The following is a 27,818-nucleotide window of genomic DNA, read 5'->3' as shown; positions in this document are numbered from 1 at the left end:
GGGGGCGCACACCGTGCGGGCTGTCGTGAGCCCACACATGAGCATTGTGCTGATTGAATAAGCCTTCCCGAGTGAAATAAGCCTCATCTGTGAACAAAACATAGGCTGGAAAATTCAAGTCTTGAACACTTTCTTGGAGAAACCACTGTGCAAAAGCCACACGTGCAGGATGATCTTGGGGGAGCAGTAACTGAACCCTTTGGAGATGAAAGGGGTGTAAGGAAGTAAGGAATCGTCATACCAGACAAGCTGTACACTGCAATGAGACACTCCTAAGGCAGAGGCAACGGCACGTGTGCTGGTAGTAGGATTATTCTGAACGGCATTCACCACACTTTCTTGGTACGTCTGTCTGTCTGGGAAGTGTTCTTCTTAAATTCTGAGTAGCTCGTCCATTGCCCTCTGCTAATCCATACACTAGGTGTATGTCTGCCAGCTCACAGGTAGTATATCTATGCATGCTCTTCGTGCGGCGACTACTGCTTGAATGAATAAACCAGAAATTTTCTCTCGCGCGAGCTGATGAAAAGCGCCATCTACCGACTTACGGTGACGTTTCTGGTTATGGGTTCCTATGCGATTCACATTCCTTTAGATGTTATCTACCTCCCCTAAACGTTTGTACCAATATTTTTGAGACACCCCATATATGCATTAAAGTTAGGGGGGCATTGTAAATAAATCTGAAGTACTGATCAAGTCATCAAATGCAGGAATTGTTAGGATATCAGAGACATGGTGTCACTATGATAAGGGATGCAGAATTTCAATATGGGAAGTACAATGTATACAGAAAGGATGGGGGGGAAGAGAAGTGGTTATGCTATTAGTTAAGCAATACACAAAATCTAAGGCATTGCATCCAGGTAACATGGCCAGTGTAATGTTGAATCAGTTAGGTGTGACATAAGCTCTGGGAAAACAAATGAGTAGGAGTGTGTTATAGGCCTAATGACTATGATGAGGACAACAAAAAATTATACAGAGAAACAGAGTGGGCCAGTAAAACTTTTGAACTTGTGCAGTGGTCACTAAAACACTAGCAAGATTTTTGTGAATTTATTGGATGAGTGTTTTTACAGCAGCATATTAGAGAGAGAGAGAGAGAGAGAGAGAGAGAGAGAGAGAGAGAGAGAGACAGAGAGAGAGAGAGAGAGAGAGAGAGAGAGAGCGCTATTCTCAGTCTGATTATCAGCAGTGATTCATCACACTAAGATTCTACAGATAAAAGAACCACTAGGTGACAATAATCACATATCAATGTGAGATTTAACTACTGTCAAGGGAAGGGTTTTTTGCTTTTGTAAAGAGACTATAGTGGTCTCGACAGATTTTAATTCTATGCAGTGGGACCAACTAATGATGTTACCAACAAATTCTAAATGGGAAGCATTCAGAGAAATAATCATAGAAGCTACTAGACTTTACAAACCAACTAAGAAATATTGTTCAATGCTTAGACTAAATGGACATCAGACGATCTAATGAGACACATGGCAGAGAAGAAAAATGCACGGGATGCATATAAATTATCAGGTGATACAGAAGCCTTTGATAGATATAAAATAGTCTGCAATCAAGTCACAAAGGAGATTAGGCAAGCCAAGGCAGATTGTGAGAAATGTCAGAAGTTTATTAAATTGGTCAGACATGATCTCCTCTTAATAAACAAATGCTATGACCGAAGTATAACTGCACTTTGTCTAGATCTTTAACGAACTCCTCCATTATTTTTCTTAGAACAGAAGTTCCAGGAAACAAACTAACAGGGAGCTAAATTATTTTGTAATAGCAGAGACAAAAGTGGAAGAGAAACTGTTGAAGTTAAACATAAAAGGCACCTAGAGTGGATGGGATAAATCCAATAATATTAAGGGAGGCAGCAAAGGAAGTAAACAAACAAACCCTTAGCCATAATTATGAGAATATCTTTGGATTCAAGGGAGGTCCCAGTGACTGGAGATGTGCGAGTGCATCCCCAATTCACAAAAGGTGGGGGGGGAACAAAGGGTGACATGAGTAATTACAGACATGTCAGCTTAACTTCTGTTCAAGGAAAGATAATGAAATCACTGGTTAAAGAAGTGATGCAGGACTGTCTTAGGCAAGAATGCAGTTATAATTCGGTAACAGCATAAGTTTGTTATGAGGAAATCATGTGTGATCAACTTGACTAGATAATATGATGCAGTGAGAAAGGAGCAGGATGCAAATATTAATTTTGATATTATATACTTGGATTTCACCAAAGTTTTGATACTGTTGCACATAAAATACTGCTATACAAATTGGAGCAGTGTGGCATTAAGGGCAAGTTACTATGGATAAAGGTATGGTCGAATGGGAGAGCAAAGAGAGTGGTTATCAATGAATACTGCTCTTCATGGACTAATGTTATTATAACAAAATAAATATTGCTTCTACAGAATAGACGGTCAAAATACGTCAAGTCCATTAAAAATAAATTAAGTACATGGACACTGATAAATAAAATAAAATATAAAAAAAATAATTACACTATGTACAAATTAAAAAGATTAACTATTAATATAAAGAAAATAAAAGCGAAAAGCATAAAGCTTCTTCGTGCTTATTTTCATGCTCTGTTATTACTTTTATTTTCTTTATATTAATAGTTTATCCTTTCTTATTTTCTATATTTATTGGCTGTATATAATTTCAGATTTAATTTGTACATAGTGTATTTATTTTATCTATCAGTGTCCATGTACTTAATTTATTTTTAATATACTTATTTTGACTGTCTTGTCAGTAGAAGCAATATTTATTTCATTATGACTATTCCTGGCTTTCAAGGCCTCTTCTCTAGCTAATGTTATTAGTCCATGAAAAGCAGTGAGAGTTCCATGGGGTTCTGTACACAGCCCAGGATCCTGTGCTGGGCTCATTGTCTTTTCCTGTAATTATTAATTATATTTATAAATACATATTATGCTTAATGGCTAAATTTGCAAATGATACAAAAGTTGGCAGGGTGGTTAATGACAGTAATGAAGGTATGCTGCTGCAACAAGATCCAGAAAAATTAGGCAGATAGGCTGAGAAAAGGCAACTGAAGTTTAACACCGACAAATGCAAAGTACTTCATATGGGTAGCAGTAACCCCCAGAGAAATGTACTAACTGTGTGGTACTATACTTAGCATAGTGGAAAATGAAAAGGATCTATGAGTAATTGTACAGACAGATATAAAGTTTTCTGACAGGCTGCCAGGACAGCTCATGAGGTTTTGTCAATGGTGTACTCTGCTAGCAGTCATAAGGAGATGATCATCCCATTGTATAAGAGATAGTCAAGCCACATCTTGAGTATTGCATACAGGTCTGGAGGCCTCGTTTTAGGAACAATTTAGAACTGCTGGAACAGACACAGAGAAGGGCAAGAAGAGCGAGTGGAATGAAGGGAGGTGCTCTTACCAAGAAAGGATTCAATTCTGCAAAATGCAGCATATGGAGAGTAGGCACCTGCAAGGTGATCTGATTGAGGTGTTTAAGGCTTTGAATGGTTTGAGAAAACTCAAAGCCGATAGTATTCTTCCTCTTGCTCGGACTACACACATGAGGAAGGGTGTTGCAAAATAGATATGCGGAAGTTTGCCTTCAACCAACAGGTGGTTAATTACTGGACCAAGCTACCATCCATTGTGGAAATGGATAGTTTGAATAAATTTAAGGAAGAGTTAGACACACTATTGGAGAGGATGGGTAGGTGACATGGATTCCTCACCTTTTGGCTAATGCTGTCAAAACTTGTTTTCTTGCATTATTTGTTTTTCGTAAATATTAGCTTAATCTGTTGTGATGGAATAATGTCAAAATTTAGTGAAATTAATGCCTACACAAGCATAAATTTGGCCTAGATTAAAATGTTTCACGTTTGTATTTTAAGTGAACAACCTAAAAAGTTTATTACTTGTAATTAAATTATCAGAAAACTAAAAATTTAAGTACAATTAATAAATTTTATCACAACTAATGAATATTTTAGTAGCCAAAAAACACATTTGCAAAATTTTCAATGATAATCGAAAATTTTGCAAATTTTCAATGATAATCGCAATCTACTGGTAAAAGGCCAAGCAGTAATACACTCCAAGCATAATTCAAAAAACTGAATACTTTTTCAAATATTAAAGTAAAAATCGGGACCTGCCTGGCTACTGATGTCACTCATGTTACAAATCAGGGCATTACTACACTGACCTAACCAAACAAACCAAAACTCAATATTGTTTATTCACTGTTTAAATAAATTCAATTTAATTTCCTTGCTACTGAAGAAAGCTACCACATCACTTTGGTTTTTGTTTTTTGAAAAAAAAAAATATAATAAATAGATAAATAAAATATTTTGTTTAAGAGAACATGTTAATGTGCAAACTAAATAATAATGGCATCTTTGCTCATTTTTATAGGATATACATAAGGAGACAAATTTAAATTGGAAAAGTATAGTTAGAGGATAGGTATATAAAATTTGCTTTCAAGTACAGAGTAACTGATTGGTGAAATTTACTTTTTTTTTTTTTTAAATCATGCTGCATAAGCTTCCTTTCATTATTTTGCCACTATTAGTACTAATGACCTTCTTCCATTAACTGAAAAATCCATAATTTTGCTGACGATAAATATCACACATATGATAATTTCCCAGATTATTGACTGGAATTTGTGGGTTGGTCAATCACACACTAGATAGGCTTTTGTGGATTTACTGGATGATTGTTTTCTAGGTGGCAGTGATCACAGTGTGCTGAAGTGGGATTTACTCAAAGAGGTAACTACCATTAGGGGTAAAGGGAAGGGTTATTGCTTCCGTAAAGGCGACTACGATGGACTGAGACAGTGTTTAAATTCTATACAGTGGGACCAACCGATGATGTTACCAACAGCAAATTCAAAATGGGAAGCATTCAAACAACTTATCTTGGAAGCTACTAGGCTTTACATACCAACTAAGAAATATTGTTCAAGGTTTAGGCCAAAATGGATGTCAGATGAACTAATGAGGCATATGGCAGAGAAGAAAAATGCATGGGATACTTACAAATTAACACATGACACAGAAGCCTATGATAGATACAAGTTGATATGCAACCAAGTTACAAAGGAGGTTAGGCAGGCGAAGGCAGATTACGAGAAATCCTTGGCAAGGGATGCAAAGAAAAACAGCAAAGAGTTCTTTACTTATGTAAACTCTAGAAGGAAGGGGATGAATCAGATTGGTCCACTTGATATTGATGGGTCAACTGTTGATGATCCTGCTCAGGTAGCTAACAAACTAAATGAATATTTTGCATCGACATTCACACATGAGGAGTTATTCAGCGAGGGGAATGCCAGAGGTGTATTCAACTCTAGCAGTAAGCTACAGAATCTTGAAATAACTGGGAGTAAAGTGGAGGAGAAACTGTTAAAGATAAACACAAGAAAGGCACCCGGGGTGGATGGGATCTATCCAGTTATATTAAAGGAGGCAGCAAAGGAAGTAAGCAAACCCTTAGCCATAATTATGAGAGCTTCCTTGGACTCAGGGGAGGTACCCATAGACTGGAAATGTGCAAATGTGAGCCCAATTCACAAAGGAGGATCAAAGGCTGACACAAGTAATTATAGACCTGTGAGCTTAACTTCTGTTCCAGGAAAATTAATGGAGGCACTGGTTAAAGAAGCACTGAAGGTTCATTTAGACAAGACTTCAGTTATAGCTCGGACACAGCATGGTTTTGTTAAGGGGAAGTCTTGCCTGACTAATTTCATTGGATAATATGATGCAGTCACAAAAGAACTGGATGCAGGGAATAGCTTTGATATTATATACTTGGATCTTAGAAAGGCTTTTGATACTGTTGCACACAGAAGACTGCTCAAAATTGGAGCAGTGTGACACTGGAGGCAAATTGCTGCTATGGATAAAGGGGTGGTTGAGGGGGAGAAGACAGAGAGTGGTAATCAATGGACACTGCTCATTGTGGACTAATGTTATTAGTGGAGTCCCTCAGGGCTCAGTGTTGGGTCCATTATTGTTTTCTGTATTTATAAATGATATTGATGATGGTATATCAAGCTTAATGTCCAAGTTTGCAGACGATATAAAGGTTGCCAGGGTTGTCAAGGACTCTACTGACACTATGCTGCTGCAACAGGATCTGGAAAGGTTGAGCAGATGGGCTGAGAGGTGGCAAATGAAGTTTAACATTGACAAATGTAAAGTACTACACATGGGAAACAGCAACCCCAGAGCAACGTATCAACTCTGTGGTACTACACTGACAGTGGTAGAGAATGAAAGGGACTTGGGGGTGGTTGTGCAGGCAGATATGAAGTTCTCTGAGCAGTGCAGACCGGCTGCAAGAGTAGCTCATGGAGTATTGTCAATGATATACAGGAATTTTTCCAGCAGGGATAAGGAGGTGATTATTCTCTTGTATAAGGCAATGGTTAGGCCACACCTAGAGTACTGTATACAGGTCTGGAGGCCTCATTTCAAGAAGGATGTAGAGCTGCTGGAACGAGTACAAAGAAGAGCAACAAGATTAGTGAATGGAACAAAGGGGTGCTCTTACGAAGAAAGGCTTAAGTTTTGCAAATTACAGTGTCTGGAGACTAGGCACCAGCGAGGTGATCTGATTGAGGTGTATAAAGCCTTGAATGGTTTGAGCATGCTCAATGCTGATGGGATTCTTCCTCTAGCTCAGAATAATCACCTGAGAGGGCATAAATTCAAATTGAGGAAAGACAGATGTAGGATAGACGTACGGAAATTTGCCTTTAGCCAGAGGGTGGTTGGTTGGTGGAACAGACTTCCATCCCTTGTAGTGGAGGTTGATAGCCTAAATTAGTTTAAGGCTCAGCTGGACAGGTATTTTGAACGAACAGAGGGGTGAAGTGGAAGTGGTGTTTTTTTTTTTTTTTTTTTGGCTGATGCTACATAAGCTTGCTTTCTTGCATCAAATGCCTCTACTAATGCTAATAATGCTAATGCTAACAGCAGCATGTTTGGAAGGCAACTAGAGGGAGTAATACTCTTGATCTCATTAACAGTAGTGATTCTTCAAGCATTAAGAATCTGCTGATAAAGGAACCACTAGGTGGCAGTGATCACAGTGTGCTGAAGTGGGATTTACTCAAAGAGGTAACTACCATCAGGGGTAAAGGGAAGGGTTTTTGCTTTCATAAAGGTGACTACAGTAGTCTGAGACAGTATTTAAATTCTATACGGTGGGACCAACTGATGATGTTACCAACAGCAAATTCAAAATGAGAAGCATTCAAAGAATTAATCTTGGAAGCTACTAGGCTTTTCGTACCAACTAAGAAATATTGTTCAAGGTTTAGGCCTAAATGGATGTCAGTTGAATAAATGAGACATGCGGCAAAGAAGAAAATTGCATGGGATACATATAAATTAATGGGTCGCACGGAAGCTGTGATAGATATAAGCTGGTCTGTAACCAAGTCACAGAGGCGGTTAGGCAGGCAAAGGCAGATTATGAGAAATCTTTGGCAAAGGATGCAAAGAAAAACAGCAGAGTTCTTTACTTATGTAAACTTTAGAAGGAAGGGGATGAATCACATTGGTCCACTTGATATCGATGGTTCAACTGTTGATGATTCTGCTCAGGTAGCTAAAAAACTAAATGAGTATTTTGCATCTACATTCACACCAGGAGTTATTCAGGGAGGGGAATGCAAGAGGTGAATTAAACTCTGGCAGTGAGCTAGATGATTTTATTATAACTGAGAGCAAAGTGGAGGAGAAATTGTTGAAGATAAACATAAGAAAGGCACCTGGGGTAGATTGGCTCTATCAAGTTATATTAAAGGAGGCACCAAAGGAAGTAAGCAAATCCTTAGCTATAATTATAAGAGCTTCCTTGGACTCAGGGGTAGTACCCATGGACTGGAGATGTGCAAATGTGACCTCAATTCACAAAGGAGAATCAAAGGATGACAAGTAATTACAGGCCTGTTAGTTTAACTTCTGTTCCAGGGAAATTAATGGAGGCACTGGTTAAAGAAGCACTGCAGGATCATCTAGATGACTTCAGTTATAGCTTGGACACAGCATGGGTTTGTTAAGGGGAAGTCTTGTCTGACCAATTTGATTGGATACTATGATGTAGTCACAAAGGATGCAAAGAATAATTTTGATATCATATATTTGAATCTTAGAAAGGCTTTTGATACTATTGCACATGGAAGACTGCTGCATAAATTGGAGCAGTGTGGCATTGGAAGCAAATTGCTGCTATGGATAATGGGATGGTTGAGTGGGAGAAGACAGAGTGGTAATCAATGGACACTGCTTTTCGTGGACTAATGTTATTAGTGGAGTTCTCCAGTGTGCAGTGTTGGGTCCATTGTTGTTTTCTGTATTTATTAATGATACTGATGATAGTATATCAGGCTTAATGTCCAAGTCTGCAGACAATACGAAGGTTGGCAGGGTTGTTAATGACACTACTGACACTATGCTGCTGCAACAGGATCTGGAAAGGTTGAGCAGATGGGCTGAGAGGTGGCAACTGAAGTTTAACATTGACAAATGTAAAATACTGCATATGGGAAACAGTAACCCCAGAGTAACATATCAAATGTGTGGTAGTATACTGACAGGTAGAGAATGAAAAGGACCTGGGGGTAATTTTGCAGGCAGTGCAGGGGGTAATTGTGTCTTGTCAATGATATACAGGAATTTTTCTAGCAGGGATAAGGAGGTGATTATCCCCTTGGATAAGGCAATGGTCAGAAGAAAACAGTTTCTCACTATTTCTACTGTTCTCATGCTCAACATCAACTTTTCCTGGCATAAGCGTATGCCAGGTACAAGATTCCTTCCTTCCTTGAAAAAACTAGGTTTTTTGTTCTTTCAATTCTTGATGTTACTTTTTCTTCTGAACTTCTTTACGTGGAATACTGTTTCACATATGAAGCAGTTCCAGAAAACCTGTAAAACTCAAAAATTTTGTTGAAAAGAGGGTTGTCAAGTTAATTAATGATTTCACTTACAAACTCACTCTACTCAATATCACAAATATTCAATTTCTGCTGCATGCCTGTCAACAGATATTCCTATGGGCACTGTTCTGCTGAATTAGCATCTGTAGTGCCACCACTTTCTTCCAAACTAGTTTTGGATAAGCATCATTTAGCCAACATCCATTTATAGTTTTAACTCCAAATTCACTAATCTTTCCTCATCCATCTCTTTTTACTTCTGTTCTTCAGAAGAGCATTCCTTTGTGTGTATTTCCTGTAAACTATAAAATCATAAATTCAATTTCAATGTCAATAACAAGAATCTTCTGTTTCATAAACCTTCATACTACACATCGTACAAGAATACCATATTTTCCAATACCTTTCATGTTTGTGGTAGCCATAAATACATCACACAAATAAAAAATATTACTGCACAAGAATATGTTAAATTCTTCAAAATCTGGTGTGTGCTAGATTAGAAAGAAGTATTTCACACCCTATTTTATGAGGGTGCACTGAAAACTGAAAAATAATGTCACTTTAAAAAAACTGAAAAATAATGAAAACTGAAAAATAATGTCACTTTAAAAAAACTGAAAAATAATGAAAACTGAAAAATAATGTCAAACAACATAAAGCTATTGAGTTTCCAAACTGCCAAAAATGTTAAAACCTGTCAAACCCTGAATGAAACCAGAATTCAAAACAATGATTTGGAAAACAAGATTCCAAGACAAGAGTCCAGGAAACTATAGAACATCTCCATGCCCAAAAAAAAATTCAAAGTTGAAGCATCAACTGACAAAGTGATGTTGACTGTTTTTCCAAGGCTCTGTAGGTGTTATTACACTGAATTTTCGGAAAAGAGGACCAAAATCAATTCAGTTCACAGATATCAAATGAGTTTATTGGTCACACACTCAAAAAAAAAAAAAAAAAAAAAAAACACAGTTATGGCCTGGCAATATAGCTATGTTTACTAAAAAACCTTGGAGGTCAGCAACTGGAAACATGAACATATTCTTTGACCAGACTTCAGAATATATTATACTCACATACAGAGACGAAAAGTGTGTATAATAAATATATTCAAAAACACCTCAATTAAAAAAAAAAAAAACAATGAAAATATTGCAATAAAATGTTTAAAATATACTAAATAAAATCTAAAAAACACAGGTGCTTTTGGCATTTACAATATCTTTATCAAATGTAAAAGTTACATTAGGGTAGAGAATATAAATACATGTTGATAACGATATCAAGAAAAATGGGGGGAGGAAGAACCATAGGAGCTGAATTAGTGTCAAATAGAATAAAAGTGAAGGAAGGGGGAAGAAAATATGAAGAGGGGAAAAAAGAAAGGAAATAGTTTCCCAAATGTCCTGAGGTTAATGTAAACTTTAACTGCCTACATAGGCAGCATTAGAAACACTCTGAATAGAAATGATGAGCATGCATCCAACTTTTAATCTCTGGTGCTGCATGAGTTGGGTGGAAGTTAGGAACAGTGTTTCAATATTCAAGATCTCTAGTGTTGGAAGCCAAAAAGAATGGTATATGAACTATGAAATAAGTAATTTAGGAATAGTGAAGATTCTGATTCTAGTACTGATGATCTTTGTCAAAATCTAAATCTATATCAAGAGTACAATCAGTATCTTCATTGCTATTAGATTACCAATTCTATATTTCAAATACCACTCTTTTCACTCCCCAACATTTGTTGATTACTGAAACACCATGTCCACCAATTATAATGATTTTTTGGAAAATTATTTCATACTTAAAATCAATCTGCTGTACCTTGACCTAAGTTTTGCTTTATTTCTTGATATAATTTTGCTTGATTACTTTCATTATATCTTGATTCATTACATTATTTTAAACTTTAGTTTCATATTATTATTATTTTTGGTTAATTAATTTTCTTGGAACTTAGCTATTATGTCTATAATGTAGTAACTATTAAATGGTTTCTATTTTAACTAACCACCCATGCATATATAATATACACTGCTGTCCCATCATGTGCACCAATTGTTGGAATCATGTGTTCCAATTTGTTGGAACTTTCAAAATTATTCTATTTCATACTTTAAATTAATCTGCTGTACCTTAACCTAATTTTGGCTTTAATTTATATTTTTCTTTATTTCTTGATATAATTTTGCTTGCTTCTTTTTATTGTCTTGATTCATTACATATTTTTCACTGTAGTCTTATGATTATTTTTGTTTTATTAATTTTCTTGGAACATAGCCATTACTTGACATCGATGATTCGACTGTTGATGATCCTGCTCAGATAGCAAACAAACTGAATGAGTATTTTGCATCTACATTCACACATGAGGAATTATTAAGGATTGAAAATGCCAAAAGGTTATCAAATTGTAGCGGGGTGCATAATGATTTTGTAATAACTGACAGAAAAGTGGAGGATAAATTGTTGAAGTCAAACATAAGAAAGGTACCTGGGGTGGATAGGATCTATCCAGTTATATCAAGGAGGTAGCAAAGGAAGTAAGCAAACCCTTAGCGATAATTATGAGAGCATCCTTGGACTCAGGGGAGGTTCTCACGGACTGGAGATGTGCAAATGTATCCCCAATTTACAAAGGGGGATCGAAGGGTGACACGAGTAATTACAGACAAGTTAGTTTAACTTCTGTTCCGGGTAAAATAATGGAGTCACTGGTTAAAGATGTATTGCAGGATCATCTAGACAAGACTGCAGCAATAATTCAGACACAGCATGGGTTTGTTAAGGGAAAGTCTTGTCTGACAAATTTGATAGGATATTATGATGTGGTTACAAAGGAACTGGATGCAAAAAATAATTTTGATATCATATATTTGGATTTCAGGAAAGCTTTTGACACTGTTGCGCATGGAAGACTACTGTACAAATTGGAGCAGAATGGTATTAAGGGTAAGTTGCTACAAGGGATAAAAGGATGGTTAAGTGGGAGAAGACAGAGGGTGGTAATCAATGGGTGATGCTCTTTGTGGACTAATGTTATTAGTGGAGTCCCACAAGGTTCAGTGTTGGGTCCACTGTTGTTTTGTATATTTATCAATGATAATGATGAAGGTATATTAATGTCGAAGTTTGCAGATGATACAAAGGTTAGCAGGGTTGTTAATGACAGTAATGGCAGTGTGCTACTGCAACGGGATCTAGATAATTTTGGCAGATGGGCTAAGAAGTGGCAACTGAAGTGGCACCTTGACAAATGCAAAGTACTGCATATGGGTAGAAGTAACCTCAGAGAAACGTACCAATTGTGTGGTACTACACTTAAGGTGGTAGAAAATGAAAAAGACCTGGGAGTAATTGTGCAGGCAGATATGAAGTTTTCTGAGCAATGCAGACAGGCTGCCAGGGCAGGTCATGGGGTTTTGTCAATGATATATAGGAATTTTGCTAGCAGGGAAAAGGAAGTGATTATCCCTCTGTATAAGGGAATGGTCAGGCCATGCCTTGAGTACTGCGTACAGGTCTGGAGGACTCATTTTAGGAAGGATTCAGATTTACTTGAGCATGTACAGAGAAGGGCAACAAGATTGGTGAGGGGAACGAAGGGATCCTCTTACCAAGAGAGGCTTAAGTTCTGCAAATTGCAGTGGCTGGAGACTAGGCACCTGCACGGTGATCTGATTGAGGTGTATAAGGCCTTGAATGGGTTGAGCATGCTGAATTCTGATGGGATCCTTCCACTTGTTCAGATTACAAACCTAAGGGGGCATAAATTCAAATTAAGAAAGGACAGATGTAGAATAGATGTGCGGAAATTTGCCTTTAGCCAACGGGTGGTTAATTGCTGGAACAAACTTCCATTTGTCATTGTGGAAGTTGATAGGTTGAATAAATTTAAGGAGGAACTGGACAGGCATTTGGAGGGAATGATGCGATTTTTTTTTTTTTTTTTTGTGGCTGATGCTGCATAAGCTCATACACATGCTTTTTTTGCATCACATGCCACTACTACATCCAGAACATGGTAACTGTTAGATGGTTTCCATTTTAACTAACCATCATGCAGATATAATATACATTGCTGCACTATAACACTGTTGCTTTGTGTAAAAACTTTTCTTTCGGTCTTGTTGTTATTTGGTTTTTAGGAGTATTAGCAACTAAGGCCATATTGCTCAGGGGATATGCGATGGTCATTCCCTGACCTTTCCGCATCGTCCGTATTTGGTGGTCACGGGCTCGAGCCCCAGTCTAATCGAGAAGAATGTGCTACGCACTACTGCTCCTGCCCACTTGGCTACGGAGGCGCCTCTTTCGGTCTTCTCACCAAATATATATATATATATTATTGGATGGAAAGTGAATGTGGAAAGAACTTCAAGTTCTTTACACATACACTTAAAAAATATCAACAATGAATATACATTCACAGCTAAAAAAACAATTATACCAATAAGAACAGAATAATGCCTGGATGTAAACTATGATATCTATTCCTCATATGAATTACTTTGTGCAATTCTTCAATATCAAGGATTTGACTTTTCACTCTTCATTTGTTCACATAATAAAAAATAAATCAAAGAATCAGTTAATCACTGATTAAATAATTCTTTATAAAGGAAATTTAGGATAGAATGCACTACATGAATGGAGAATATAATGAATAAGCTTGGCAGGGAAAAAAACTACTAAAAATTGTGACATGTCTGTGCTACATTTTTTTAAAATATATTAATATTTACCATCTCTGTATTCATCTCTGATAAAAATATAGTGATATTCTAAACCTGAACCCTTCTTAGGATCTTCATTTCCTTGCAGTTTGGCTATGAGAGATGTTTTACCCGATTCAGCATCACCTAAAGAAACAGAAAACACAGACTTAAAGTAATATTTTGAAAATAATTTTTTAACATTTTTTTTTATCTTTCTTTATATGGAGAGTTACAAAGAAAAATAAACCATACCCAAAACTAGTAATGTTTTACATGATGGCAGCTTGTTTGGTGAACTTGCTTGTACGTGGCTTAAAATTGTTGACCTGTAAAAAACACAAAAATGCAAGATTAAATCTTTTAAAAATAAATTTAATAATGTTGTGTGACATTCTTCATTACAAAGTAAAGGAATAAAAATGGAAGATTCAGAAAAAATTTCATTCTTGGCAATTTTATGGAGAATTTATATTTACATATGATACTATATTGAAAATCTCTCAAAGAAGTTTCTGAATAGTCAAAAAATTAAACTTCTTAAGCAAGAAAATATTTTATAGGAGGAACTTTTTTTAAGGTGTATTTTGAGCCTCAGAATAATACTCTCAGTAGAATGATGAATTTTATTTTACTGGAGTCTTTCCCATAGTCAAGTTGAAGATGTTGACCAGTTATCTAGAATTAGATAAGCATTGTTAAAGTATATAGCTTCAATACATGTAAATTATATACTTTCTACAGCCTGGTTTGCCTGTTTTACTGGATGAAAAACAGTTAAGTATATTCATAGAGAATTACATAAAAACAACCCTAACCGTAAAGAAACACACACATTAATAAATACTATGCAACATCAAAATTCAAAATGGCTGACTGCTTAATGAAGTGAATATGAGGAAAGAGAGAGGTCCCTATCAGAACATGGTCATTTCAACTACTGTTGACTAATAGCAATTGTTCTCTGTCTTCCATGACATCTTAATCAGTGACACATTGCCATCTGTCACTTTTGTTTAAAGAGGTCTTGGCTCAATTCCCACTGACAATTAGAGGAATTTCTAAAGTCTTTTTCAAAGCCGTAGTCAGCTGATATCAGGTGAAGGGAGTAGTGTTCCGCCATGGGATTTTGGTACACCCAAACATGCAAATAAGACAGAGATACAATATGATATGAGAAGCAAGTTTAGATGCCATTAAAATAATAATTTTAAAATCTGAATTTAAACTATGCTGTATGTAAGTGTATGTTTCTTCTTACTACCTGTAGACTGAGCTGATTCTTTTATTCAAAGATACTTATAACCTAGCCATACACAATGTCTTCTTTTTTTAACACTTGTACTCTTGTTATCAGTGGTTGCATAACTTACACATATTTTAGAAATAAATAAACAAAGAATTATTTATATTTTAATTTATTTATTTTGTAAATTATATATTTATTTATTTAGAGCTATAATTGTCCTGATCACACTTGTGCATTAATACTGAAATAAATAAATCAACTTGAAAATAAAAGGGGTTTAAAATTTAATATGCAAATATAAACTCATAAATGATATCAGACATGTCCTTTTACTACCTCAAGCTAGCAAACCAATATCCACATTAGAAAATTAAGTTCTCTGTAGAAAGCCACAGTTCTCTCACATGAAACACTTGTTAAAGGAGCACTTTCCTATTTCAACAACTAAGTGTAGTGGCGGATTTCCGCACAGGCGCACGAGGCGCGCGCCTGGGGCCTCTTAATTAGAGGGGGCCTCAAATCTCAGGTCTCAAAAAAAAAAAAATAAAATTGTTTCATTTTTAATTTTTACACTCATCATTATTACCGTTACTGAATAAAACTATAATTTAATATGAGAAGTTAGTAAACTCTTATGCGAATATCCCTACATATTATATGAAATATCTATGCGAACTAAGTGAATCTGAAGTAGAATAAGTATAATCATTAATGCTTAGTTGTGCCATTTTTTTCATTTAAACATTAGTTAAAATATGTATGAAAGAATCGCGCAACCAAAATGATTAAAACCGCAACACCAAATCTAGAGCGCGTGCTATAGTAAAAATGTAGGCGTAGAATGTAGTGGTACCGAAAATATTTAGAGGGGGGCCTCAAAATTGAATTGCGCCTGGGGCCTCTCAAGTGCTAAATCCGCCACTGACTAAGTGCTGTTAAAAATAGTAAAAACAATATGCACAATGAACTCATTGTGAGGGCATAAATTGCTCTAAGAATAAAACAATGCTTCACTGATTTAAAATGACTATTTCATCCCATTTCAGGGGACCCTCTTCAATGAATATTAACTTAGAAACCAACTAAATTACATAGTAAGGATAGCAAAAAAAAAAAAAAAAAAAATCAAGGCTGGTGCACAGCACAGTGAAAGTCTACTCTGATACAAGGCCAAGGACCATACATCCTCTCTTAGAAGATGGGGAAATGAATGAGAAAATGGAGAGAAGGTTATATTTGGAAGCTTCAGATCTAAAGAGGCACAGCACTGGAGGGGAAGCATATAGAGGATCAACCATGCCTCTTGTCTATGGACAATATTCTCGCCCTGAGAGAGAGAGAGAGAGAGAGAGAGAGAGAGAGAGAGAGAGAGAGAGAGAGAGAGAGAGAGATGGGATTTCAATTTTATTGGTGCACTTATTTCAATTCAATTTTATTTCAATTTTATGGGCGCACCATAACCTTGGTCACAAAAGCGACCAAGGCTATGGTGCGCCCTGAGCGAGCAAGAGAGAGAGAGAGAGAGAGAGAGAGAGAGAGAGAGAGAGAGAGAGAGAGAGACATTTCTAATTCCAAGAAAACGTCTTCTAGAAGAGGTCCTTTGCATAGGGAATCTCTTCTTTCACTTTCCCTTATGATAGAAGTTTATTTAGCTAAGCCAAAATGCTGTTTCAATCTTCCAATGCTTAAAATGCCAATCAATTCTGCTGATAATAAATTTCATCATCTGCAATGACAGCAATGAACGTAACCAGAATTTCATTTGTTTCTCAACCTACAGAGCAGTACTTATATGAAAAAAATGGAGACTAGACACCTGCAAAGTGATCTGATTGAGGTGTAATAGTATTCGCCATATAGTACAAGGAAGCCACAGGCTTTTGCTGCACTAGAAAAAAAAAAAAAAAAAACAACCAGGAAGATAAGAAAATAAATTATATGCTAATCTCCTCACACAGGTAAGTATCCAGTTGACCTTTCAATTTATTCAAACTGCCAACCTCAACTACCTGCAAGGGCAACTTGTTCTAGCTATCAACGACTCGCTGGCTAAAAGAAAACTTCCTACAATCTAATCTAAACCAGCGCCTCCGTAGCCAGGTGGGAAGGAGCAGCAGTGCATAGCACACACTTCTTGATTAGACCGGGGTTCGAGCCCATCACCACCAAATATGGAGGATGTGGAAAGGTCATGAATGACCACCGCATATCCCGGAGCAATATGGCCTTAGTTGCTAATGCTCCTAAAAACCAAATAACATTCTAATCTAAACCTCAAGCCCTGTAATTTGAATTTATGACCCCTAGTTCTGGAATTGTTTAGAACAGTGAAAAAATACCTTCATTCATTTTACAAATACCTCTCAGAGTCTTATAAACCTCAATCAGGTCACCTCTGAGGTGCCTGGTTGTAGCCCAGATAATTGAAGTCTTTCCTTACATGGTTGTCTTTCTGTCGATGTCACCATTCGAGTTGCCCGTCTTTGGACCCTTTCAAGCAGCTCTGTTTTTTTCTAGATGAGGTCTCCGCACTTGAACACGGTAGTCCAAATGTGGTCTTACAATTGCCTAACAGTGGGATTATGGTCTCCCTATCTCTACAGGAGTGTTTGATAAACAATCGATATGGGCTTTCCTGATTGCCTTTTTACACAGTACAGAAAACTTTATAACTGCCCATTTTGTAACTCCAAGATCCCTTTCCTCCTCCTCCACTGTTTTTAATTCAACCCCCACCAAATGTATAATTTATCTGTGTGCTGCTATTGCCCAAGTGTAAGATGTTTTATTTAGCAGCATTAAGACAAAGCTGCCACTTCTCTGACCATCTTTGAAGTCCATTCAAGTCATCCTGAAGGAGCGCTGCTTGGTACTGATCATTAACGACTCTACCACTCTTTACACCATCTACAAATTTTGACATCACACCTTCTATCCCTTCGTCAATGATATTTATGAAAATGAGAAACAACAGTAGTCCAAGAACCAATCCTTGAGGGACTCCACTCCCGACATTATACCGATCTGAAGAATATCCATTAATCACAACTTTCTGCCCTGCAGCCACCCAGCAATCCATCTTAGAATCTTACCAGTAATCCCAACCTGTATACAGTAACCTCTCATGAGGAACGGAGTCAAATACTTTGCTAAAATCCAAATGAACTACAATGTGCTGCCACTTTATTAGGTACACCCCTGCTGTGCACACAAATAGTTTGTCCCACAACATTGCAAGTCACATGACCACAGTTGTGGATATAAATGCAGCAGAACAACCTTTTTAGTATCAGTTAAGCGTACAAACCATAGAAAGAATGGGGAAAAGGAGGGATATAACGGACTTCAAACGTGGTATGGCAGTAAGTGCACGACATGCTGGACAAAGTATCTCTGAAACGGCAGTTCTCCTGAACTTTTCATACACCACAGTTTCAAGGCTGTATCGAGAATGGTGCAACGAACAAAAAACATCCTCTCAATGGCACTCCTGTGGAAGAAAATCTCTTGTTGATGAGAGAGGTCAGAGGAGGATGGCTAGAATTGTGCAAGCAAACAGACAGGCCACAATGTCACACATCACATCAGAATACCACCTTGATGCGCAGAACAAAATATCGCAACAGACCACTAGTCACACTTTGTCGTGAATGGGCTACAATAGCCGACAGTCACATCGCGTACCTTTGTTATCAATGAAGAACAAGAGAGCATGCCTCCTGTGGACACAGCAACACCAGCACTGGACTATCGAGGATTGGAAAACAGTTGTTTGGTATAACAAGTCGAAGTTCCTGGTGCAACATGTTGATGGAAGGCTCAGAATTTGGCGAAAACAATGTGAATCTATTAATCCGTCATGTCTGTCTGACAACTACTGTGCAAGGTGGTGAGGGCAGTGTTATGGTGTGGGGAATGTTTTCTTGGCACATGCCATTGATACCCATAGATTCACGTCTGAATGCCACATTGTACCTACACATCACTGCTGACCAAGTTCATCCGTTCGTGTTGACAGTTTATCCTCAGTCAGATGGTTACTTCCAGCAGGATAATGCACCAGTGCACAAAGCCCAAATCACTATGGAATGGTTCCAGGAACATGACAATGACTTTTCTTTGCTGCAGTGGCCCGCTCAGTCCACAGATCTCAATCCTATTGAGCATCTTTGGGATGAGCTGGAAAGGGCTGTTTGCTGCAGGCCTATACTTCTGTTGAATCTCAAGGAACTGCGTGACACACTCGTGTCTGCATGGTACTCCATTCCTGCACGTTTTCAGCATCTTGTTCAATCCATGCCTAGACAAATTCAGGCTGTTTTGAAGGATACAGGAGGCAGGTGCACCTAATAAAGTGGAAGCACAGTGTATATCGAAATTATTCTCTAAATCCAGCTCATTAGTAACTGTGTCAAAATAGCCTACTAAGTTAGTTCCCCTTAAAGCCATGTTGTGTCCTGCAGAATGCCATATCTATCTAAGTGTCCCTGGATCGAACTCTTAATCACTACCTCTTAAGATTTTTCTACAACTGAAGTCAGAATAACCAGTCTGTAGTTACCAACTTCACTCTTAGAATAACTTTTTTGTTTTAGCGATACACTGACACCTCTCCAATCCAAAGGAATCTCCCCCCTTCCCATGTCCAAAGATGCCCTCATAATTACTCTCAATGGTTCAATACACTCCTTCGTGCTCTCCCTCAAAACTACAGAGTAAATACCATTAACTCTGGAGCCTTACTTGCCTTTATGCTCAAATGTTTTCCTAATAAATAATCATCTGCAATTACAACATCACTAATTTCATATGGCTCAGCATCACTCGTACTGACTCTTCTCAGCATAAAGGGTCTTTCATCAGTAAAGACAGATGCAAAGTACCTGTTCAATTCATCCACATCAGCTGGATTGTTTAAGACTTTGCCATGCTCAGTGTACAAGGGTCCAATTTGATTTGTTTTTTCTTCCTTGTATTCACATACATGAAAACTTCCTTGTCTCCATTCTTTGCTCTCTTAGCCAATGGTTTCCCAAACACATCTTTGGCCTCCCTGACTGGCACATAATACCTTTAGCTGCTGTTGTGTTGTGCCGTAAAACCTCCAACAACAGCCTCCCTGACCTTAAGTACTTTTCATTGTTCAGTAACCGTCCCATACTATCTTTTTCTGCTCTATTTGACCAGCCAGCTCTGCCGTCATCCATTTCGGCATCCTCCTCCTGCAATATTTTTTGAAAAGTATGTATGGATTCGTGGCTTTATGATTTTTGCTCAAAAAATATTCCATAATTTAAATATATTCACCATCCCTCAGCAATCTGCCCAGTTCACAGATGAAATATAGTGTCCTAAACTGTCAATATCTCCTCTTCTGAAATAAAACCTGTGCCTTTACCTTTAACTACTGCAACAACTTTCTTCATCTCCCAGCTAACGATTGCATGATCACTTCCCAACAATAGTTCCTGTACTCCCTGTGATGTTATTTGAATCATTAGTAATGAAGAGGTCAAGAATATTCTCACCCCTAGTACTTTCTCTAACATGCTGGTACAAATAATAATGATCTAGTTTATCTAAAAAAGTTTTTCCACATGGGGAATTTCGTTCCCAATCAACCTGGAGCAGATTAAAGTCACCCATAATTAAGCATTTACACTTGCTTTTCCATTCCAATAAAATGTGATGTTGCTCAAATTTGAATGGTTTGAGCAAGCTCAATGCTGATGGAATTCTTCCTCTTGCTCAGATTATACACCTGAAGGAGCATAAATTCAAATTGAAGAAAGACAGTTGTAGAATAGATGTGTGGAAATTTGCCTTTAGCCAGGGCCTGGTTAATTGCTAGAACAAACTTTCATGGAAGTTGAAAGCTTAAATAAATTCAAGGAATAAATGGACAAACATTTAGAGTGAATGGATAGGTGAAATGGGAAGGGTTTTTTTTTGGCTGATGCTGTATAAGTTTGCTTTCTTGCATCATATGTCTCTACTAATACTAATGCTAATTTGGGATCAGAGGTCTCACTCTTAAAATCCTTAGGATTTGGGCCTACTAATGACTAAACAGCCTGGGACGGAATGATTATATAAATTCAAATAAATTATCAGAATTATTAAAAAAAAAAAAAGTCACACCCAGGTCAATACCAAGCTAAACAAGCAGTTAGTAATAAATTTACCTTACTTTATTATTAGCTTAAAAATTAATATTTTGGATTATAACTGCACAGAATATTTCTCTAGCACCTGAGTCTCATGAAAACTGAAGTCTGTTATTTTATGATAAATTTTATTTATAGGGTTTATTTGTTTAAAAACCTTCCAGGTGGCAAAAACAAAACACATTAGTAAAGGCATGTGATGCAAGAAAGCAAGCTTATACAGTATAAATTAGAGGTCTGTAAGGGCCTGGCCAGGTAACACGAGGAATGTTCAGACTAGGGTCAGGTACAAATAATCGTAATGAATTTTTATTTCGAACATTTCAGACTTTTTTGGGCTATTTCTTACATATTTGTTTTTGAATATTTTTTTATGTATTTAAATTCTTAAAGGTTTTTTTTTTAGAAAAAGTGTGTATTAGTTGTCTGCTGATTGACCAATAAGGCACACTTCGCCAACGTCTCCAGAATTCACAGAAATTTGTACTGTTTAATGTAAATGACCCACTGTATTTTTGCTCAGTAAAGTATGTATGCCCTTTACCCTTAAGCGGGTATTACGTTACATAAAGAGTATGATATGAGTTATTATGTCCCCCAGCAATGGGTCCCTTTTTAGTTGTATGTGTACAGTATTTCTTAAAAGTGTGATACTGTTAATCCCTAGTTCTATTACATCCGAGATTGTGAGTTAACCTAATCTCAATTCTAAGAACATTCACTTGCAATACTTTCTAACTGCTTCTTTGCTATATCCATTACTTGCCGATAATTTAGAAATACAGGTAACATGAATACTTACACATCATTCATACAGTGAGAATTGCCAGAGACAGATGTGGCGGTCAATTCTAATTTTTTTAATTTGAGGTGGATATCGATATTCATTTGTGAATTACATTATATATGGTAAACTGAAAATTTATTATATTTTCTTTTTTATATAATTGATATTGATAATTATTATTCTTATCATCCTCATCAGCCATTTTCAATCCACTGCAGGATGAAGGCCTCTCCAGCAACTTTCCAGTTCCTTCTGTTTTGTGCAATGGCCATCCATTTACTACCCACAAACTCATGAATTTCATCTATCCATCTCTGCCGTTGTCTTCCAGGTTTTCTTCTAGCTCCTCTTGGGTACCATTCTGTTATTTTCTTAGTCCATCTGTCATCATGTCTTCAAGCTATGTGTCCTGCCCAAGATCATTTTAGTTCTTTAGTTTTGATAAGAATGTCCTTTACTTGAGTTTTCTACCTAATCCATGTGTTTCTCTTCTATCTAACAGTCTGATTCCCAATATAATTCATTCTATTCTTTGCTGTGTAGTTCTCAGCTTCTCTTCCATTCTTTTGGCGAGTGCCCAAGTTTCACTTCCATAAGTCATGGTGGGGAGTATACATTGGTTCATTATTTTACGTTTCAGACAAACTTGGGATATTGCTCTTCAGTATGTGACTATATTTCCTGAATGCTGTCCATCCAAAATTTATTCTTCTCTTGACTTCCAGCCATTTATCATTATTACAGCTAATAACTTGTCCCATCCCAGATAAGTATATGACTCCACCTTTTCAATTACTGCTCCTTCAATCATTGTCCCTTTCTGTGGCATACTTGTTCATCATTACTTTAGTTTTAGCCATATTCATCTTTAGTCCAAAATCCTTATTAACTGTGCATAACTGATTAAGATTTTCCTCTAATTCTTTGGGATCATGGCTTATGACCACAATGTCATCTGCAAATCATAAATGGTTTAGGTATTCTCCATTTGCATTGACTCCTTTCTGCGACCAGTCCAATCTTCCGAAAGCTTCCTCAAGGGCAGCAGTAAACAACTTCGGAGATATTGTGTCACCTTGTCGAACTCCTTTCTCAATTTTCAATTTACTACTGTCTTTGTCTAGTCTAATAAAGGAGGTAGCGTTCTCATATATTTTCTTCAAAATCATCATATATGGGGTATCTATGCCTTGTCTTTCCAGTGCCTGAAACATTGCCTTATGCTGCATCGAGTCAAATGCCTTTTCATAATCCACAAATGCCAGGCATAATGGTGTTTTATATTCATTTGCTTTCTCCATTAGCTGTGATATTACGTGAAGGTGATCCATAATTGAGAATCCTGTCCTAAAGCCAGCTTGCACTTTCGGTTGATTCTCATCAAGTATTCTTTCTAATCTGTTAGTAATGACCCTTATAAACAACTTGTAGATGTGGGATAACAAACTAATTGGTCTATAATTACCAATTTCTGATTTATCTCCTTTCTTATGTAGCAAAACTATGATTGCATTATTCCAATCCTTAGGCGTCACACCTTTTCTTCTAATGGATTTTTTGAAGAGTCTTGCCAGTTTTTGTGCCATGTCTCTTCTTCCCAATTTTAACAACTCTACAAGAATTTTATCTTCCCCTGGGGCTTTCTGATTCTTCATTTTCTTCAACACATGTTCTACCTCATCAGGAAGAATATTGGACATGTCGTATGTGTTACTAATTTGCGATCCATCTTTCCGACTGCTGGCATCATTCCCTCGTTCCTTGTATAATTCTCTATACAAGGTAATATAGTAGTCTACATATATAGTAGTCTAGAAGAATACAAAGTAGTCTTCTGCTATTTGAATTATGCCTTCTCTGCTATTTATAAGTACACCATCGCTATTCTTCAGTTTCAATATCATTTGTTTTTCTGTATTACTGCTCATGGCTGCTGATTTAAGTCCTTTGTTTTCCCTTAATGCTTGTTCTACTTTTCTTGTGTTGTATCTTCTTATGTCCTCTCTGAGTCTCTTTCTAATGGCTTTGCATAACTCAGTATACTCAATTTTCTCCCTGTCAGTGATTATCTTGCTCTTCATTTGCCGTCGGTTCTTCACGACAAGTGTTTCTTGATGAATTTTTTCTTCTTTGGCTTTTTTTTACCTATAGGTTTCTTGGGCTTTATCACTTTCAGAAATTTGTAATATTCCTCATCGATATCTTGGTCCTGAGCAGTTTTGTTTGTTTTGTTATTTGGTTTTTAGGAGCATTAGCAACTAAGGCCATATTGCTCCGGGATATGCAGTGGTCATTCCCTGACCTTTCCGCATCCTCCGTATTTGGTGGTGACGGGCTCGAACCCCGGTCTAATCAAGAAGCGTGTGCTACGCACTGCTGCTCCTTCCCACCTGGCTACGGAGGCGCCTTCCTGAGCAGTCTGCAGAAGCTCAAACCTGTTCTTAAATTCCAGTACATACTGTTTTTTCTCCTCTTCTATTATCTCAAAAATCTTTGTATTATTTACTCGAGTCAGTTTTTTCCTTTCTTTTCTTACATCAAGTGTGCATCTTACCATTCTGTGATCACTTCCAACATTTACCTTGTTCAGGATGGTAACATCATTCACAATATATTTTCTGTTAGTGAGGATGAAGTCGATTTCATTAGTTGTTAATCCATTTGGACTCTCCCATGTCCACTTTCTGTTCACCATTTTCTTGAAAAAGTTGTTCATTACTGATGATTCTCGAGATTCTGCAAATTCCACAAGTCTTTCACCAATTCCAAAATTTCCTATTGTTCCCATTTCTGCACTGTTTTGTCTTTTTCCAACCTTAGCATTGCAGTCCCTCGTAATGATAGTGTAGTGGGTTTTCTGCTTATCTCAATGTTGGTGCATAAATCATTATAACCTTTAGCTTGTACCTCTTAGAAATTCTGAATATTAGTCTTGAGACCCTTGGTGATGTACTTTTGAATTCCAAAATGTTGTTTTTTATATATTTATGGAGCAAAAAGCCAACTCCACCTTCGCTCTTTTCACTGTTTCCATTGGTGTACAGCAGCTTCGTTGCCACCTAAGTGACGTAACAGGGCTTACCATCGAGGTGTGCACGAGTGGATTTTAAGAAGGCAGGCCAACCGGACTTCTCCTAAATCTTCTGTAATAGAAAGATATTGGATCCATCAGTGTCTTAGACAGTGTCTGATAACATACAGAATACCTGTTCCCCTCTATTATTATATAATTATTAATATTGGATATTGAATCTGAAAGTTTTTTTTTTTATTATTATGAAACTTCAAAGTAATGCTTGCATTTTATTTATATAAAAAGTTTCAATCGGTGTGGGATAAAAAATGATTGGGGGGAAGAATTTGAAAAACAAATTAGGGCTCGGGTCAGGTCATCTAGACTTCGGCCGAGCCAGGTAAAAATAAAAAATGTAGACCTGTGCAGACTTTTAGTATACATTTAAGATTGTAATACACATACATATAAGATTATATTCTGAATCACATTTATATTCAGTTATCTAATGTACAAGTTAGTGCAATTGCATGATTTCAGTACACAGCCAACTACTTGAGTAGTTATAAATTGGCATCATTAAGTATATCCCTTATTGTGAATACCTTCACAATGAGTTGCCATGATATTGCACAACCTCGAATAAATAACGCTTCACCATAGGAGAAGGCTATCGTTACTTATTCTCAGTGGATACCATCACCCACACTGTTTTGGAGCTTACTGGCTCCTCATCAATGGGTGGGCAGGTACCCTGGTGTTGCAATAATGACAACCCACCCAGTTGCAAAGTATAAATCCACAATATGAGAAATGCAATGGCGTAGCTACAATGTAGGCAATTGCTTCCAGGCCTGGGCCCTTTAGGGGCCTGGCATCTTTGGCTGTCTCCTGTTTTTGCAATTTTCATTAATTAAGTAGGGGCCCCAAACATGTTCTTTGCCTCCGGGCCCGAAAAAGGGTAGCTATGCTACTGAAGAGATGCCTGATGGAGTGGAGTAACTTGAGGTTTACATAACTTGAGGCTTTAGCCCTAAACTATACCGTATTCAGTTATCTTGATAAAGAAACAAAAAGATGATTTGAAATACTAAGTGAAAATAGGTCTATTGATTTTTTCTTTTAGAAGATGCTTACATTTTATATGGATGTTGCAATAAACTAAAATTAATTTACCACAAATCTACATCTAAGAATGTTTTATTTCATTGATTTCATATTTTATACTGTGTGTACCAGGGGCATTCAATAATTTCTTTATTCTTGAGCCTACCTTGAATATAAATATTATGTAAGATCTCATAAATGTGAACATTTCAATATAGAAAAGTATGGAAGAAGAGAAGTTATTTAAAACAGCCAACTCAAACATGGATGTCGCAACACTGGACCATTGGGCTATCATTAAATTTTTCACAAAAGAAGAAAATAGACCAAAAGTTTGGACCAAAAGGCATCAAAGCTTTATATGGTAACACCTTCAAATACCAGTAAAAATTTGGTATAAGCAGCTTAAATTGGATCAAGAATCTACATATAATCTCTGCTTGGTACAACCAATGGAAGTGAACTCCAAAAATGTACCAAAAAAACTGAAGACCTGTTATGTTGGATGGCATATTAAAGCCTATATGATAGTCAAAGAATATTTCTGAGGTACCTCCATGAGCACTTGGCCATGTCAAAGGTAAGTTCTGGCTGGATACCAAGAATGCTCACACCATTACAGAAACGTAGATTCGGGTATGTGGGTATGTGGAAGTGATTTGTAGAAGAAAAAAATTAGTTCAGATTTCTGCCACCAGGGGAAAATGGCACTGCTCATAAGCAGAAGACATCCTGTTAGATAAAAGCAGAAAGGCCAACACCACCATCAATAACCATTATGGCTCTTACAAAAAAAGGACATGCTCTTTTAGTAAAACTGTTCTACCAGGATAATAGTAACACTAATGCAGCACTACCTGAACATTGGAAACTTAAAGGTTAACGTAAATGGCCTTTGATGTCAGTGGGGCTTTGAAAACTAATAAAGAAATTAGTTTTTTAAATTGAATTTTTTTTCTTCTACAAATTGCTTTCCACATACACTAAATGACACACCCATCAATTTTCACAGCACTGTCTCTAACCATTTTGACATAGGGTCTCCTAAATAGGGAAACTTATTTTATAACCACCAGGTATATATATTACAATATTTATTGAACTGAATACCAAGGGAATCATATGACTAATGAAATTTAATAAGAATATGGAATACAGATATTCGGAGTAAAAATATACCTACAGCGCTATAAGGCCATAGTGCCAAGTGTTTAGGTAACCTAAATTGGACTTCATTGTTATACCCTATAATTAAACACAAATTATAATAAAATAATATAATAATAAAATAATATAATAATAAAAATAAAACGATGATGAAGCAAATTACTGATAAAAGGATACATTGAATGGAACGCTGACGAGGGCTAGCTCCACTCAATACATCCTATCCTGGCTAAGGCTATCTGTTTCTGTTTGCCAAGGTTCAAATACTCTAAAATTATAAATTCCAATACTCTAATATAATACAGTAGATGCAATCTAAGTTAAATTTAGCAGCAAACTGGCAGAATAACCACTAGCCTGACAGATAGCAGTGAATCAGAAATAACGAAAGTGAGTGCTAACTAATAATTTTTATTAGTGAAAATTATTATTGAAAATTATGTGTAGTGAAAAGGAATAGCTTTTGCCAAATTAAGGCGAATAGGAGGAAGAATAAGGATAGCAATATTGCTATCCTTATTCTTCATTTACATCCTTATTTACATGCTATCCTTATTCTATTTACATCTAGTGGACCAAAGTGATTCTATCAGTAAAGAAGTCTCTGCTACTTTAATTGGCATTCT

At 36.7% G+C, this 27,818-nt stretch overlaps 1 protein-coding gene across 3 annotated transcripts in view; it reads right to left on the bottom strand.

Moving 5' to 3' along the window:
• Window positions 1–27,818, bottom strand: part of Dlic (dynein light intermediate chain) — a 240,292-nt gene that overhangs the window by 186,811 nt on the left and 25,663 nt on the right. For 2 of the 3 annotated variants that reach the window (XM_090381830.1, XM_090381831.1), the window contains exons 2-3: window positions 13,958–14,031; window positions 13,733–13,849 (exon numbers count right to left, since the gene is read on the bottom strand). In XM_090381830.1, the coding sequence (XP_090237956.1) occupies window positions 13,733–13,849; window positions 13,958–14,031 (191 nt within the window). The remainder of the gene's footprint in view (window positions 1–13,732; window positions 13,850–13,957; window positions 14,032–27,818) is intronic. The other variant, XM_090381832.1, reaches the window with a different exon arrangement.

The sequence above is a fragment of the Mastigoproctus giganteus genome, chromosome 9, assembly GCF_048544385.1.
Source record: "Mastigoproctus giganteus isolate SK-2022 chromosome 9, ASM4854438v1, whole genome shotgun sequence".
In the NCBI taxonomy this organism is placed as follows: domain Eukaryota; kingdom Metazoa; phylum Arthropoda; class Arachnida; order Uropygi; family Thelyphonidae; genus Mastigoproctus; species Mastigoproctus giganteus.
Note: the sequence above shows the minus strand (reverse complement) of the source record. Positions and strands in the feature narration are given on the sequence as shown.